The sequence below is a fragment of the Phyllobates terribilis genome, unplaced genomic scaffold (genome assembly GCF_046119375.1).
Source record: "Phyllobates terribilis strain yellow unplaced genomic scaffold, ASM4611937v1 Scaffold_11__3_contigs__length_659146591, whole genome shotgun sequence".
Lineage (NCBI taxonomy): Eukaryota > Metazoa > Chordata > Amphibia > Anura > Dendrobatidae > Phyllobates > Phyllobates terribilis.
This window is the reverse complement of record NW_027362771.1, coordinates 158,343,576-158,359,079: the sequence shown is the minus strand read 5'-3', so window position 1 is coordinate 158,359,079 and position 15,504 is coordinate 158,343,576. Positions and strand designations below refer to the sequence as shown.

The following is a 15,504-nucleotide window of genomic DNA, read 5'->3' as shown; positions in this document are numbered from 1 at the left end:
TCTGGGCCGGGTTGTTGTAGTGGGAGGGCACGGGGGGCGGCACAGCGGAGGGTTGTGTGTGCTCTGGGCCGGGTTGTTGTAGTGGGAGGGCACGGGGGGCGGCACAGCGGAGGGTTGTGTGTGCTCTGGGCCGGGTTGTTGTTGTGGGAGGGCACGGGGGGCGGCACAGCGGAGGGTTGTGTGTGCTCTGGGCCAGGTTGTTGTAGTGGGAGGGCACGGGGGGCGGCACAGCGGAGGGTTGTGTGTGCTCTGGGCCGGGTTGTTGTAGTGGGAGGGCACGGGGGGCGGCACAGCGGAGGGTTGTGTGTGCTCTGGGCCGGGTTGTTGTTGTGGGAGGGCACGGGGGGCGGCACAGCGGAGGGTGGTGTGTACTCTGGGCCGGGTTGTTGTTGTGGGAGGTTACGGGGGGCGGCACAGCGTAGGGTTGTGTGTGCTCTGGGCCGGGTTGTTGTTGTGGGAGGGCACGGGGGGCGGTGACTGCTCCTCTCTCGCTGCTAGGATGTAACTCTCGCCCAGGTGCTGACTTCTCTTCTGGAGTTGGCACTGTCAGTATACCCGGCTCTACTGCAGCTGCCAGCGTCCTGCCATGTCTGCCCTCACCAGAGCCCCTGCTCCCCGCGTCCTGTTCTCCCCTCTAGGTGACAGGAGGGATTCTACCAGCAATGTCCCGGGCAGAGCGGTGGTCGTGCCAGGAGTGCCCCCAGGAGTCAGACGGAGGGTCAGGGCTCACAGACCACCGCCAGATGTCCGCTACATCTTCCAGCCTCAGAAGCCGGGAGCCGGGCACAAGTTTCAGGCCGAGGCCGCTCTGACTGCCTGGTGCGACTTGTGCTGCGGCTTCATCTTCTCCGGGGGCCGGCGCTGTGCAGGTAGGTGGGCGCTGTGCCTGGCAGCAACCTGCAGAATGCTATGGACACTAATAATCCTCTATGGCCGGTCTCTGCACTCAGTGTGAGCACCATAAGAAGCTTAGTGCACTGTCCGCCGTCATCTCCTCCAGGAGTCCTGAGCACGGCTCAGGTGTGAGGGGGAGGAAGACCCCAATAGTTGTTATGTGCCACACTGTAGCACTGCCATGGGACAGGTAGAGATGATGGGATGTCACCTCCTGCCGATGGGGGGATTCCACCTCCTGCTGATGGGGGGATGGCACCTCCTGCTGATGGGGGGATGGCACCTCCTGCTGATGGGGGGATTACACCTCCTGCTGATGGGGTAATGCCACCTCCTGCTAATGAGCACCTCCTGTTGATGGGGCGATGCCACCTCCTGCTGATGGGGGGGATTCCACTTCCTGCTGATGGGCACCTCCTGCTGATGGGGAATACCACTTCCTGCTGCATCATGGCTGATTTCAGTACCCAAAACACTTTACTGGGGATGGTTTGTTTACATGGGCATGGGATCGGTAATATAACCCATAATGAATATACCCCATACCCATAAAAGAGTACAGCCCGTACAGTATGGACTGAATTATAGCACACAGTATCATCCAGCTTCGCAATGTGGGGTTCCAGAGAAGGTTATTATTACTCTCATATTCTGCCATTTAATGATACTAATGTATTACCAGAGATTGACGGGTTTTGCTCATCTAATATGTATTGCAGTGAGCTGAATGTTTTCATCCGATTGTATGTCGCCCTAACAGAGAAAAGCCACCTAACTGGGCTTCGGGCAACATCCAATAGCATTATTTGTGCCTATTTATTCTTAGAGAGCCTGTCATCAGGATTTTATATCCCACACTAATGGCATGTACAGTAGTGTTCAGAATAATACCAGTGGGGTCAAAAACATGAGTTAAGCACAAAGTCTTTATACTAGTTCTTATTTCCATGCATGGGGAACATTGCACACTGTTTTCTAATTCAAAAAATGAAGAGAAATGTATATAATTTTTATCAATTTTTCAAAAAATAACAAAAAATGAACATTGGGCTGTTTAAAAACAGCAGTGTGTGCATTTGTCTTTACAAATTCACAATATGTACTCTTTTTTTTTGAGGATTTAGCCTTCCTGTGAATCACTAACCTAATATTTAGTTGTATACCCACAGTTTTTTAGAACTGCTTCATATCTACATTGCATAAAGTCAACCAACTTCTGACACCTGTCAACTGTTATTCCAGCCCAGGGTGCTTTGACCACATCCTACAATTTTTTGGCATTTGTTGGCTTTGCCTGAGAAACTGCATTTTTGATGTCACCCCACAAGTGTTCTATCGGATTAAGGTCAAAGCATTCGGCTGGCCACTCCATAACCTCAATTTTGTTGGACTGGAACCAAGATTTTGCTCATTTACTGGTGTGTTTAGGGTCGTTGTCTTGTTGAAACGCTCATTTCAAGGGAATATCCTCTTCAGCATAAGGCAACATAACCTCTTCAAGTATTTAGTATATGCAAACTGGCCCATCATCCCTGGCATGCGGTAAATAGGTCCAGCACCATAGTAAGAGAAACATGCCCATATCATGATGCTTGCACCATCATGCTTCACTGTCTTCAGAGTGTACTGTGGCTTGAATGCAGAGTTTGGGGGTTGTCTGACGAACTGTCTTCAGCCCTTGGACCCAAAAAGAACAATTTTACTTTCATCAGTCCACAAAATGTTTCTCCATTTCTCTTTAGGCCAGTTGATGTGTTCTTTGGCAAATTGTACCCGCTTCAGTACATGTCTTTTTTAACAAACAGTGGGACTTTGCGGGGACTTCTTACTAAGACATTAGCTTCACACAGGCGTCTTCTGTCATAGTACTCACAGGTAACTTGAGACTGTCTTTGATCATCCTGGAGCTGATCATTGGCTGAGCCTTTGCCATTCTGGCTATTCTTCGATCCATTTGAATGATAGTCTTCTGTTTTCTTCCACATCTCTCTGGGTTTGCTTTCCATTTTAAAGCATTGGAGATTATTTTAGCTGAACAGCCTATCATTGTCTGCACTTCTTTATAAGTTTTACCCTCTCCAATCAAGTTTTTAATCAAAGTACGCTGTTCTTCTGAACAATGTCTCGAACCACCCATATTTCTCAGGCTTTCAAGGAGAATTGCATGTACAACATGTGCTGGCTCCACCCTTAAATAAGGGCCACCTGATTCACACCTGTTACTTCACAGAATGATTGACCTCACTCATTGAACTCCACACTGCTATTATTTTGAACACATCCCCTTTCAATTAATTATTCAAATACACAAACTCAAAAACATGCAGATCATGAATGCGGAGTCTGTTGGTTTTCTTATAATCTACTGTACCAACTGGTAAATTGTTTGACATGTGGTAATATAATTTATACCAAAAACAGTGATTAATCTGGTTAGTCATATTGGACCAGGGCTGTGGAGTTGGTAAGCCAAACCTCCGACTCCTCAATTTCCATGACACCAACTCCGAGTCCACGACTCCCTCATACATGGCTCATGTTTAAGTGATAAATTTACTGTAGCACAGATTCATCTCAGCTAAAAGTCTAGACCCTTAGATCAGGAATAGGACAGACATTTATAGGACATTTCGTAACTTTCTAAAATTCTTATGAAAAAATATTCCCCACAGACTGCATTGAATTACTGTACCCAAGTTTAGGAGTCGGAGTCGGTCCATTTTATACTGACTCCGACTCCACTAAAATGGTCTCCAACTCCCGACTCCACAGCCCTGTAATCTGACTGCTATTATTTTGAACACTACTGTATGTAAAGGCACTTTACTGCTGAGTAAATTTTTACCGTTCTTGTAGAAATCAGTTTTAGTGTTTTAGAGAAATCCATAGTTGTGATTGTATGCTAATGGATATGCAAGTGCAGCGGGAAGGGACAATGCACTTCCAATTCTCCTGCCTCTCACCATATTCCCAGCCTTCAGCCTGTCTCCTGTCTCTGACAGCTCACTCTGGTTTCAGTGACCTGCCTACATAGGCTGTGGCCAGGGAATAGGGGGAGAACCAGTAGAGCTGTAAGCTCAGTGCCCCCCACTGCACCTACACCTCATTAGCTAGCATACAATTACAACTATGGATTTCTCTAAGACAGCAAAACAAATTTCTACAAGCAAAGTAACGATTTACTCAGCAATAAAGCGCCCTTACATACATGCCATTTGTGTGGGTATAAAATCCTGATGACAGGATCTCTTTAAGATTACATATATACAGTATGTCCCATAATAATTTTGTGATTTTATATACCAGCATTAAACATACTTTATCAATCTGTCCATGACGTTTAGTCAGGGAGCTACGTGATGATGCCACTGGATTTCTCATCAAGTACATATTTAGTGGTAGTTATAGTTTTGGGGGGGTTTAAAGCCCCTATACACATTAGAGTAAGGCTGATCTCTTTAGTCTGTGTGTATGGGGGACTCACCCTCCAGAGATGATGTCGGGGAAGAGTATGATCCAGCAGGGTGAGTTTCACCGTACGATAAGCTGCTGACAGAGGAGCCTGCAGTGGTTTTCTCATAGAGAACATCGTAGCGTCGGCCGAGTTCAGCTTTCCTGTGCATGGTGGAGTCAGGGAGAGATGACTGTCGGCCAAGCGATCATTCACCTGACACTTATCATATATATGGGGGCCTCTACATTTTCCAGTATCGATTAGAACCTTATGCTGGATTCAGACGTTCAGAGTTCAGTTTTTCTGTTCTGTTACAGGAAAAAAAAAGAATTCTTTCAGTATATGGATTTGTCCCATGGGTAATAGAAATGATGCCAGACCGACCCCATTTAATTCCCATTTAATAAAAGGGGATCCATTTGGTTTCCATTATATTGATGGACAATATAGCTCTTCTAGTTTTTTTTTAAATGATGGAACTTTCCCTGGAGGCTCCTAGCTGAAGTGGGGTAAGCTTGATGTTTCTTTTAGACTTCAGGTGCCAATTTGGTTATTTTAGTAGCCTAACAATTAAAGCTTTCACAGACACGTATAGAAAAGTACACATGCTTCTTATATCAGAACAAGGAGAAGTGAAGAAATATCGGTATCTTTTACTAGCTATAGTACAAAAAGAAGGATGTGCAAAGGCTCATGTGCTGGTTTGTAATTTATGTTGTTTGTGCCCTTTATCTGTAGCTTTTCAGGAAAATCTTTGATGTCTCTTTCATGCAGGTAGTCAGTTTTGTGACAATAGCATGGCATTCATTAGCATAGATATCCTTGCATTGTGTTGTGAGTGTTGATGATCTGAGATAGGAGGCTTTTGTGCTTTACATGCACTGTGTTCTGTATTACCAGTATGTAAGTAGGTGTAATGGTTGCTCCTAATAGGAAAAGCCAGAGCTTAAATTTAGACAATTTACATTACGTTGATAAATGTCTATTTTGCTTCTACATTACATGTACTAAAACCATGTCTCTTGGTAGGAAAAAACTCTGTGTAAAATGAGGGAGTTTTTGCTGTGTTTTTGCATCCGTTTTTTATGTGTTTTTTGATGCGTTGTTTTTATATTCATTTGAATGAGAGAAAAAACCTGCAAAAGCTCTGAAAGATTTGACTTGTTGCAGATATGAAACTACTTTGAATCTGCAAGGAAAAAATAAGCAACGTGTGCATGAGATTTCAGAGATCTCATTCACTTTGCTGGTAAAAGTAAAACATTGAGTTTTTTTGCAGCAAAAACGTTCAAGGAAAAATGTGGTAAAAAGGCAACATGTGAACATACCCATAGGGTTAGATGTTTCATGTGTATTATCATAGTCGTTTCTATTCTGGGTAACAAACCCTGTTCTGGACACTATTAATGTCTTATTCTTGTACTGTTTTGCCTACCATACCTATGCGCAGTTACAGAGGTTAAAAACATACACAGGTCCATCAAGTTCCAACTTTCACATAATTTACATTATTCTTGCCAGACTGATTTTACCACTTGTTATTAGATAAGGACCAAGCCCTTTATTAAAGGGAACCTTTACTACTTAACTAGTGGTATGGCTGTAAAGGTCTTAGTACAAAAATAAAAATGACACCTGTTTTGTAGTAATCCAATATGCCAGCTCTAAGAAATCAATCTTTGAAGTCCCATGCAAATTAGCCTTGAAGTGCATTGGGGGTGTGTTAGTGCACCTTGACATTGAGTACATTGACACACCCCAATGCTATTCCAACTAAGGCCAGGTTTACACTGCATGATCGCGGCCGTCAGTCAGTGGTCGTTTAGACAGTCCTAGCACAATTCTGTGCCCGCAGAACAATCATTAAAAATGTGCATAGGGTAAAGGAGTAAGAAAAGACATGGAAGGGAAGTAAAGAAATATCGGTATCTTTTACTGGGAAAAATAAAAAAGGAAGTGGTGCAGGTATCCATGTGCTGTATTTTCTATCTCTATCTCTGAACGATGTTTTAAAACATCATGGTACCCAAAAACGAGTGATTTGCTCATTCGTCGGGTGATTGGCGTCTTGTGCAGGCGAGACAATAGTCAGGAATGAACATTCTTATAAACATTCGTTCCCCAAGCATATCATCTAAATGAAACCTTAATTGAATGTAGTTTCACAGCTTCATTTCTCAGCACTGGTACATTGGATTACTATAATATTGGATTACTACTAGATGGGTACGGTATTATTTTTATTGTTGTACTAGGACCTCTACAGTCATAATGCTAGTTTCACTAGGTTCCCTTTAAATGATATAGAATATGCCATTACTACCTATTCTTGTAGGGCATTCCATAGACTGACTACTCTAACTGTAAAGAACCCTTTCCTATGGTGATATTTAAATGATCTTTCCTCCTCATGTAATGAATGTCCTTTACCTTTGTAATGTCCTTAGAATAAATCATGTGCTAGTTCTTTGTACTGACCACACATGTATGTATTCATGCATATCAGGTGACATCCCATCCTATTTAATAATCCTGTCTCCCATAATTGAACCTTCTTCACTTCTATATGCTTTTAACAGTGTGGAACCCAAAACTAAATTCCATATTTGAGGTGTGGCCTTAGAAGGGATTTATAGAGGGGTAATTTTACATTGAGGACACAAGTTTTTATTTATTTTTTATCCACCCTTATTTGGTTTTGCAGCTGCTGCTTGACATTGAGCGCTGTCATTTATCTTACTTATAACCACAATACCCAAGTCCTACTTTTAACAACATTAACATTTATATGCCACGTTCTTGTCTACTCTGCCAGCTTTTCCAGGTCTTTATGTAATGTTTTATGATCAACCAGAATATCAAGAATCCTATAACGTTTTGTATAATTAGCAAAATCTGTTGGACTTCTGATATGACTTTGCCGATGTCTTGTACTTTTGTATTTGTAGCAAAAAATGTTTTTTAAAAAAGAGTCTTACTGTTATGATACTTCAAGACTGCGGACAGCACTGGTTAGGTGAAAGAGATAAAGTAGTTTAAACATAGCATAGTTACTGGCCATGCTAATTGCACTCCCTGCTCCAAACAATCCCCAGTCCTTCCACTCTGCTTTGAGTGGTGGCTATGCTATACGGGTGGACATACCATTGCTGCAATCTTGGCAAATGCACAGGGTTTCAAGAGGTAACGGGGCCCATTACCACCTCTAAAGCAGGTGTAATTGTGTATTTTGATGAGCTACTGGACTGCAAAGGACACGTTCCGGTATATTGTTTTTGCACAGGAGGCCTCTTCTGTCTATCTGCTCCTACTCTGGTATCTAGCTATTGTTATGAAAGTGTAGCAACTCACTCGGAAAATAGGTAACGCACCAAAAACTCCAACTGACCCTGCCGGTTCCTGTACAGACTAGAGAGCCTGACCCCGCAGAACCTAGTGGTTCCTGTATGAGCTGAGATAGCCCTAACCACAGACTAGACGATGGCAACTCGGACCTATGCTGCCTGACAGGGCATCGAGAGCTTCACGTTCCTCCTAAAGAACCGGAGGGCAGAACAGTGGGTAAATTACCTACAGAAGGGAAAGTGTGCTGAAATAGAAAAAGATCCCAGAGTGAGCAAAACAAACCACGAAATACAAAATAAAGGATTAAGTACGTACTGTTAGAGAATATGCTGCCTACTTCCTAAAAAGAAACAGAAGATAGGTGCAGGGTAAAGAACATAAACAGCAGACAGATGAACCCTAGCTGTTGTTTCAATGACTGGCTTAAACTACAGCAGTATGACTGGATATCCAAATGAGACTATCACCAGCAGAAAATACCAGCAGGGGGAAGGTATATAAAGCCACACCCGAAAGGTGATAGGGCAGACAAATGAATAAATGAAAACACCTGTTAACCTAAAAAGACTGAAGCAATGATAATAGAAACTAAACATTTGTACACTAGTAGACCGCTAGAACGATCCTTTCAAGCAAAGGGGAAGGACTGTGAAGTATTTAGAGTGCAGGTAAAACTGCTGACAATATCTTAAAAACTTAAATAAAGAAAAAGATTGGTGTTGGATTGATTGCTATAAAACCCTTGGGTTTTACACAATGATTCTGTATTTTGTCCTGATGAAAACCCTGTGTGTCTCATTACTCTTGGCCAATCAACATCTCACCTAGACCAGTATACATTACTGATTGGCTGAGAGTGGTGTGATAGGCAGGGGGTTGTATTCCACCCTACTTATCAGTATGCAACCCCCATAGCTGTCAGTAGTTTAAAGTACAAGGCACATCTGCCTAATGGCGCATGAAGGCGTATGAATGTAGCTATTTTAAGAGGTTATAAACCACTCCTACACAATTTAACATCAATGAAATGAGATGAGGAGCAAATTCTTTGTCAGTGTGTAAGATTATTTTTTTTATTGATAGTAAAGTTGAGAGTAATGGCATAGCGAAGATTAAAGATGCAGAAAACGATGTCCTGTGTGATCATGTTGAGAAATGCCCTGACATAGGTAATTCCTTTTAGCCTGCTTCCTTTTATAGTTTTGATGGCTAAGTTGACACATGCAGATAATCGTGTAACTGATGAACGATGAACCAGTTCCCCCCATGATTACTTGACAGGGGCGCCGATGGGTTGTCATGACATCCCTGCTATGTATAGCACTGGCGATCAGACGATCACAACTTCAAGTCTCCTAAGGGGACTATTGAAGACAGTGAAAAGTAAAAAAAAGGTTTTACAAATATGAAAAAAAAAATACAAATTGAAATCACTTTTGTCCCATTCTAAGTAAGACAATTTAAAAAAATAAAAATACACATATTTGGTATTGCTGGTTTCAGAAATGTCCGATCTATGATAATGTAAAAACAATTAATCCAATCGGTAAACAGCGTAACGAGAAAAAAATCTTTTGGTTGCTGCAACATTGCAATAAAATTCAATAAGAGGCAATCAAAACATTGTATCTACCCCAAAATGGTATCAGTAAAAACATCAGCTTGGGGCGCAAAAAATAAGCCCTCACAATTTTTTTTTTACAAATTCCTAATTGTTTTCACCACTTAAAAAAATCTATACATGTTTGGTATCTGCGTACTTGTACTGACCTCGGGAATCATACTGCCAGGTCAGTTTTACCATATACTGAACATGGTAATTAAAAAAAAAACAATTGTAGAATTGCACTTTTTTCTCAATTTCAATGCACTTAGATTTTGTTTCCCGTTTTCCAGTACACTATTTGGTAAAATGAATGGTGTCAAAACGTGCAACTCGTCCCGCAAAAAACAAGCACTCGTATGGCTATATTGGCGGAAAAATAAAAAAATTATGGCTCTGGGAAGAAGGGGGGGGGGGACAGAAACTCGCCAGGTAGTGAAGGGGCTAAGTGTGTTCGCCGTACAAATCCCAATGATACTAATTATTTGCTATGTTGGAGAAATGTCTCACTAAGTCTAATTTGTACCATTGCTTCATTGGGAATTGTTTAGTTAAAGCAACACTCCAGTGTTTTTTTTATTTTACCACTGGAGTGGTGCTTCTAATCTAAGCTCCCTGACCCTTCTCCTGTAATCACCTGCTGGCGTCTTCACCTTATAGTGACTCGACCCCTGGGCCGTGGGGCACTCGGATCCGGGCAATAGGGGGAACGATGGGAGTAGTAGTGGCAACCCGGTTCCGTGGCTCAGGGTGGTCAGGCCAGTGGTAGTCCGTTACGTGTTGTTGATTATGTCCGACTACGCCACCCGTGGATTTGCGGTCATTAGGAACCGCCGCTGCATGGCAGACCGCTGGGGCTGATGAGGTGTGCAGCTAGGGTAGTGTGACTCCCCACGGGAAGAGTGCGGCCCCAGGGCAGTATAATGGATGGTGGGAGTGATGGTAGTGAGAGTCCCAGTGCTGATAGTGCTGGAGGAGCAAGGAGCACACAGACAACAGGTTGCAGTCCAGGGTCTTTACTAAAACAGGTAAACTGACCCATAAACAGTCCCAGCTAGGAGGGGACCTGGATGTCTGAGAGCAACGGGGAAATTGGCCCTGGTCAGGGTGAGGGTGTAGGCCTACCGTGCTTTCTGCGCTCCTTCTGGCTATCTCCTCCTTATAGAGTAACAGCCCACGTTTCCGAGCTTTCCGTGTATTCTCGCCTGTATGGCCTGCGACGTGGGTTCCTTTCTGCTCCCAGCCTTGTACGGCTTTACTGGTCCCTTCGGTTGTGGCAGGGCCTCCAGGCTTCTTAGGCCAAGGAATGTACAGTCCCTTGCGGACTGGTTCTCTGCTGGGGGATGTGGAATCCTTCCAGCCTCAGACACCAAAGTCTGGTAAAGTAAGTCTTTTCTCTGCCAAGACAGGCTCACTGCGCCTCTTGTCTCTGGCTTGTGACTCTCCTCCTGCCACACTTCCTCTTAGGTTACAATGCAACTTTCTGTCCCTGCTCCACTCTGGGACACGTCTCAGTGCTGAGACAGGCTTTCCAGTTCTCCCTAACCCTGCCCCCAGTACCAGCTTTTATAGGGGCAGCCTGCTCCCCCTACTGGCCTGAGACAGGAGGCATTGCATGCTAATGTTCCCCTGACTAGAGAACCTCCCCCTTGCTCTCAGACACAGCTTTAATACATTTTGTGGCATCCAGGTAGGGTGACACATTCCCCCCTAGTGAAATTTAGTACTCCGGGACTAAACAGTAAACAAAGACAATATGCATAACAATAAAACATTAATAGACAGACGACGCACAAATTGAGTTCTTAAGGTCACAGTGTGGCCTGTGACCGGGTGTCCATATCACCAAGACAAAGGGTAGCCTTAACCAGGTGGGGGTCTGTCCTACCCCAAGTCCTTCACAATCTTAGTTCATTCCTGGGTTAGGCTCCGAACGCAGTCCATACAAGGTCCCGGTTATAAAAAAGTCCATAACCTTTGAGTCCTTACGGTAGCTGCAAGAAACTGAAACACACTATTAATAAACATGCAGGTAACTCTGGCAAACATTTTAACATTTGGCAACAAGGTTATTTACAATTTAGTGCATCCTATATTCTCCAGCGGGCGGGTATCTGTCCCTTTGTGCTCCTGGTTGACCTACGTAGCCCACTGTCTGGTGGTGGACCAACCTGGCTTTCCCCACTAGCGTTAGGGGTACAGCTACCAGCTGGGTGTACAGGTAGGGCAGGCAGCTGTCTGCGGGTCCTTTGGCTTACCGCAGGCATGGCAGGCTCACTGTCAGCAGAGGGTTGACTCTCCTGGGCTGCTGGAACAGGCTCTTCTGCCTCTGGAACTGCTTGCTCCTCTTCACCTTCTGGCTCTGGTGTTGGTTGTTGCTGTGCCGGTTGCAGGAAATGCAGGACGGGTACCACTATGGCATCATTTATGCGAGTCCAGGACTGAGGGAACTCTCCGAGAACGGTGCTGATCATTTCTTCCTTGTCCTCTGCGGGTTCAAGGTCACTCTGATCTTCTTCTGCACTACGGAGTTGCTCGGGGCACCTTTTGAGGTGGTCTCTGGAGACGACACTAGTGGTTTCTCCTCCGTCCTTGGTGATTACGCACACCTTTGGGTTGTCGTGGTCAGACTGCAGTACGGTGTAGGGTTCCCTTTCCCACTGGTCGTCCAACTTATGTAGCCTTCTTTTTCGCTTTAGGACTTGCTGACCAGGTTCTAGGGGACCAGCAGGGGCGTGTTGATTGAAAAGTCTTTCTTGCCTCTCTCTCACCTGGGCCAGGCTCTTCTCCACACTCTCCTGTACCTTCTTGTACTGCAGTTGCCTTTCCGCATCCCAGTCCGCATCCGGGGAGGTGTCCTCAGGTATTAGGACTCCCATCTCCAGGTCTACGGGCAGCTTACCTGGTCTAGCTCGCATCAGGTAAGCCGGGGTGCAGTTTGTAGCGTTCACCGGGATGTTGTTGTACATGTCTACCAGGTCCGGCAATTTTTCTGGCCACAGGCTGCGTTCCTCCAGGGGCAACGTCTTCAGGAGATCAATGACTATATTGTTCATCTTCTCACACATCCCGTTGGTTTGGGGGTGGTAAGGCGTTGTACGAATCTTCTTACAGCCATAGAGGTTGCAGAACTCCTGGAAGATTTCAGCCTCGAATGCTGGACCCTGGTCTGTCAGGACCTGTTCCGGATACCCGTGTGGACGGCAGAAATATTGCTGGAAGGCTCTGGCCGCTGTTTGGGCTGTCAAGTCCTTTACCGGGACCACCACTAGAAAACGGGAATAGTGGTCCACGATTGTCAGGGCATAGATGTATCCTGACCGGCTGGGAGCCAATTTGACATGGTCCAGAGCTACCAGCTCAAGAGGCTGCGTGGTGACGATGGGCCTCAAGGGTGTCTTCTGGCTGGTACGGTCCTTCCTCCTTAGGTGACAAGGGCCACAGTCTCTGCACCATTTTTCCACAGCTCCTCTCATGCCGACCCAAAAGAACCTTCCTCTTAGTAGGAACTCCAGTTTCTTCCAACCGAAGTGCCCCGCTTTGTCATGGTAAGCCCCCAGGACCATAGCTGCATCCCGCCTTGGGACCACGACTTGCCAGGTCAGCTCGTGCGTCCGGTGGTTAACAATCCTTCTGCACAACTTGCCTTCGTAGAGGAACAGCTTGCTCTTCTCCTTCCATAGCTGCTTGGCTTCCTCTGGGGTATCTGGATCTAGGCGGGCGTCTTCCCGGGTCAGCAGATCTTTCACCAGGCGGACTGCAGGGTCACTATCTTGGGTCTCGGCCCAGCTGTGGTGAGGTAGGGGATTCATCATCACAGTTGTTAGATCCTCCTCCTTCACGCGGTGAGAGTGTTGAGCGGCTCCATACCGGTGAAACGCGGGGAGTTCTACCTCCTCCAGCTCTTCTGGGTCTTCGTCACCTTCAGGTCAGTGAGGCATCCTTGATAGGGCGTCCGCGTTGGCGTTGGTTTTGCCTGCCCGGTACTTGATCACGAAGTCATAGTTGGAGAGACGGGCCATCCACCGCTGTTCTAGGGCACTCAGTCTTGCATTGTCCAGGTGTGTCAACGGGTTGTCCGTGTACACTGTGAACTTTGCGGAGGCCAGGTAATGCTTGAAGCGTTCCGTCACGGCCCACACCACCGCCAAGAATTCTAGCTTGAAGGAGCTGTAATTCTCCGGGTTCCTCTCGGTGGGCCTCAGCTTCCGGCTGGCGTATGCGATCACCCGTTCTCTGCCCTGTTGGTTTTGGGACAGTACGGCTCCCAGTCCCACATTACTGGCATCTGTGTGGAGAATGAAAGGCTGGCCATAATCAGGGTAGGCCAGGATCTCGTCCCCTGTGAGGGCCATCTTTAGCTGGCGGAAGGACTCCTCTTCCGGTTTATCCCACTTGAAAGGTGGCTTTTGACTCCTGGACTTAGACTGTCCAATCAGGAGGTCCTGCATAGGAGCTGCCATCTTAGTGAACCCGGGGATGAACCTTCGGTAGTAGCCTACCAACCCGAGAAACTGTCTCACCTCTTTGATGTTCGAGGGGCTTGGCCAGCTCTTGATTGCCGTGACCTTGTCAGGGTCGGGGGCCACTCCTTCCGCGCTTACCACGTGCCCTAGGTACTGGACCTTTGGTTTCAGCAGGTGGCACTTCGATGGTTTCACCTTCAGGCCATAGCCTGCCAGGGCTTCGAACACCTCGGCCAGGTGCTTTAGATGGTCCTCGTAGGTCTTCGAATAGACGATCACGTCGTCCAGGTAAAGGAGAACCGTCTCGAAGTTTCGGTGCCCTAGACAGCATTCCATCAGCCGCTGGAAGGTCCCTGGTGCGTTGCAGAGTCCGAAAGGCATGCAGTTGAATTCGCTCAGTCCCATCGGGGTGGTGAAGGCGGTCTTCTCCTTGTCAGCCTCTGCCACAGGAACCTGCCAGTACCCGCTAGTAAGGTCCAAAGTAGAAAAGAAGTTTGCAGATTTTAGTGCGGCTAAAGACTCCTCTATTCTAGGCAGCGGATATGCATCTTTGTGGGTGATACGATTGATTTGTCTATAGTCCACGCACATTCTCATGGTGCCGTCTTTCTTTTTCACCAGAACCAAGGGGGCTGCCCAGGGGCTACAGCTATCTCTAATGACCCCAGCTTCTTTCATCTCTCTTAGCATGCCCTTTGCGTTCTGATAATGTGCAGGGGGTACAGGTCTGTGTCTCTCTTTTATTGGTGGGTGGCTCCCTGTGGGGATGTGGTGTTCTATCCCTTTTACTCTGCCGAAGTCTAGCGGGTGCTTACTAAAGACTCTCTCGTACTCCTGTACCACCCGGTAGACTCCTTGTTTTTGGTGCAGGGGAGTGGAGTCAGCACCCACATGGAGTTTCTGGCACCAGTCCTCCTTTTGTTTCTGGGAGCCATTACCCTCCGCCTGAGGAGATGGAGGCAAGGGTTCCACGGCCCTGATAGCTTGGTGTTCGACAACAAACAGTTTGGCGAGTGTAGCGTACCTGGGTAAGTGTACTTCCCTCTCCCCAATGTTGAGGATGCGGACGGGCACCCTCCCATGACGGACATCAACCACCCCCCGGGCTGTCAAAATGGTGGGCCCGCTGTCTGAGTACACGGGTTCTACCATGGCTTGGTAGTCTCTACCTCTCAACCCGATTGCAGTCCGACACCAGATCATCATTTCACTTTTGGGAGGCATGGAAATGGGGAATGGGTCACTCAGTCGTACGCTACCGATCTCACCACCAGACAGTTCTACCTGCTGCCATCTCATCAGGGCTTTTATCTCCTTGTTGAGGACTCTCTGTTGGCTGGAACTAGCATTCACCGCCACCTGTTGTAGAATTACAATTACCTCTGAAAGACAATTTTCAATTATGTTAGTACCCACAGTTATTTTAGGGTGACTTTCATGACGGTCAATGTCCACAATAATCACTCCCTGTGCCGGCAGTTCAACTTTACCAATTTTAATGGTCATCTCCTTGAACCCCATCTGCGGCACGGGTAAGCCATTACTGGCGATGATGCTCAAGTTACTGTCTGGATACCGTGTGATATCAGCATCAGTCCAATACTGCTTAAAAAGTACATAAGGGATAGTGGTTACTTGTGACCCAGTATCCAGCAAGGCGCTCATGGGGATACCGTCCAGCACCACGGGTAAAACCGGACGCCCCCCAACGTACTTATTACGCCAATTGTAAGGGCCTGGTG

At 46.3% G+C, this 15,504-nt stretch overlaps 1 protein-coding gene across 1 annotated transcript in view; it reads left to right on the top strand.

Moving 5' to 3' along the window:
* Nucleotides 1-464: 464 nt before the first annotated feature.
* The window catches only part of RASSF3 (Ras association domain family member 3), a 257,278-nt gene continuing 242,238 nt past the window's right edge, over nucleotides 465-15,504 (top strand). The window contains exon 1 of the mRNA XM_073651723.1: nucleotides 465-869. Within this exon, the coding sequence (XP_073507824.1) occupies nucleotides 587-869 (283 nt within the window). The 5' untranslated portion in view covers nucleotides 465-586. The remainder of the gene's footprint in view (nucleotides 870-15,504) is intronic.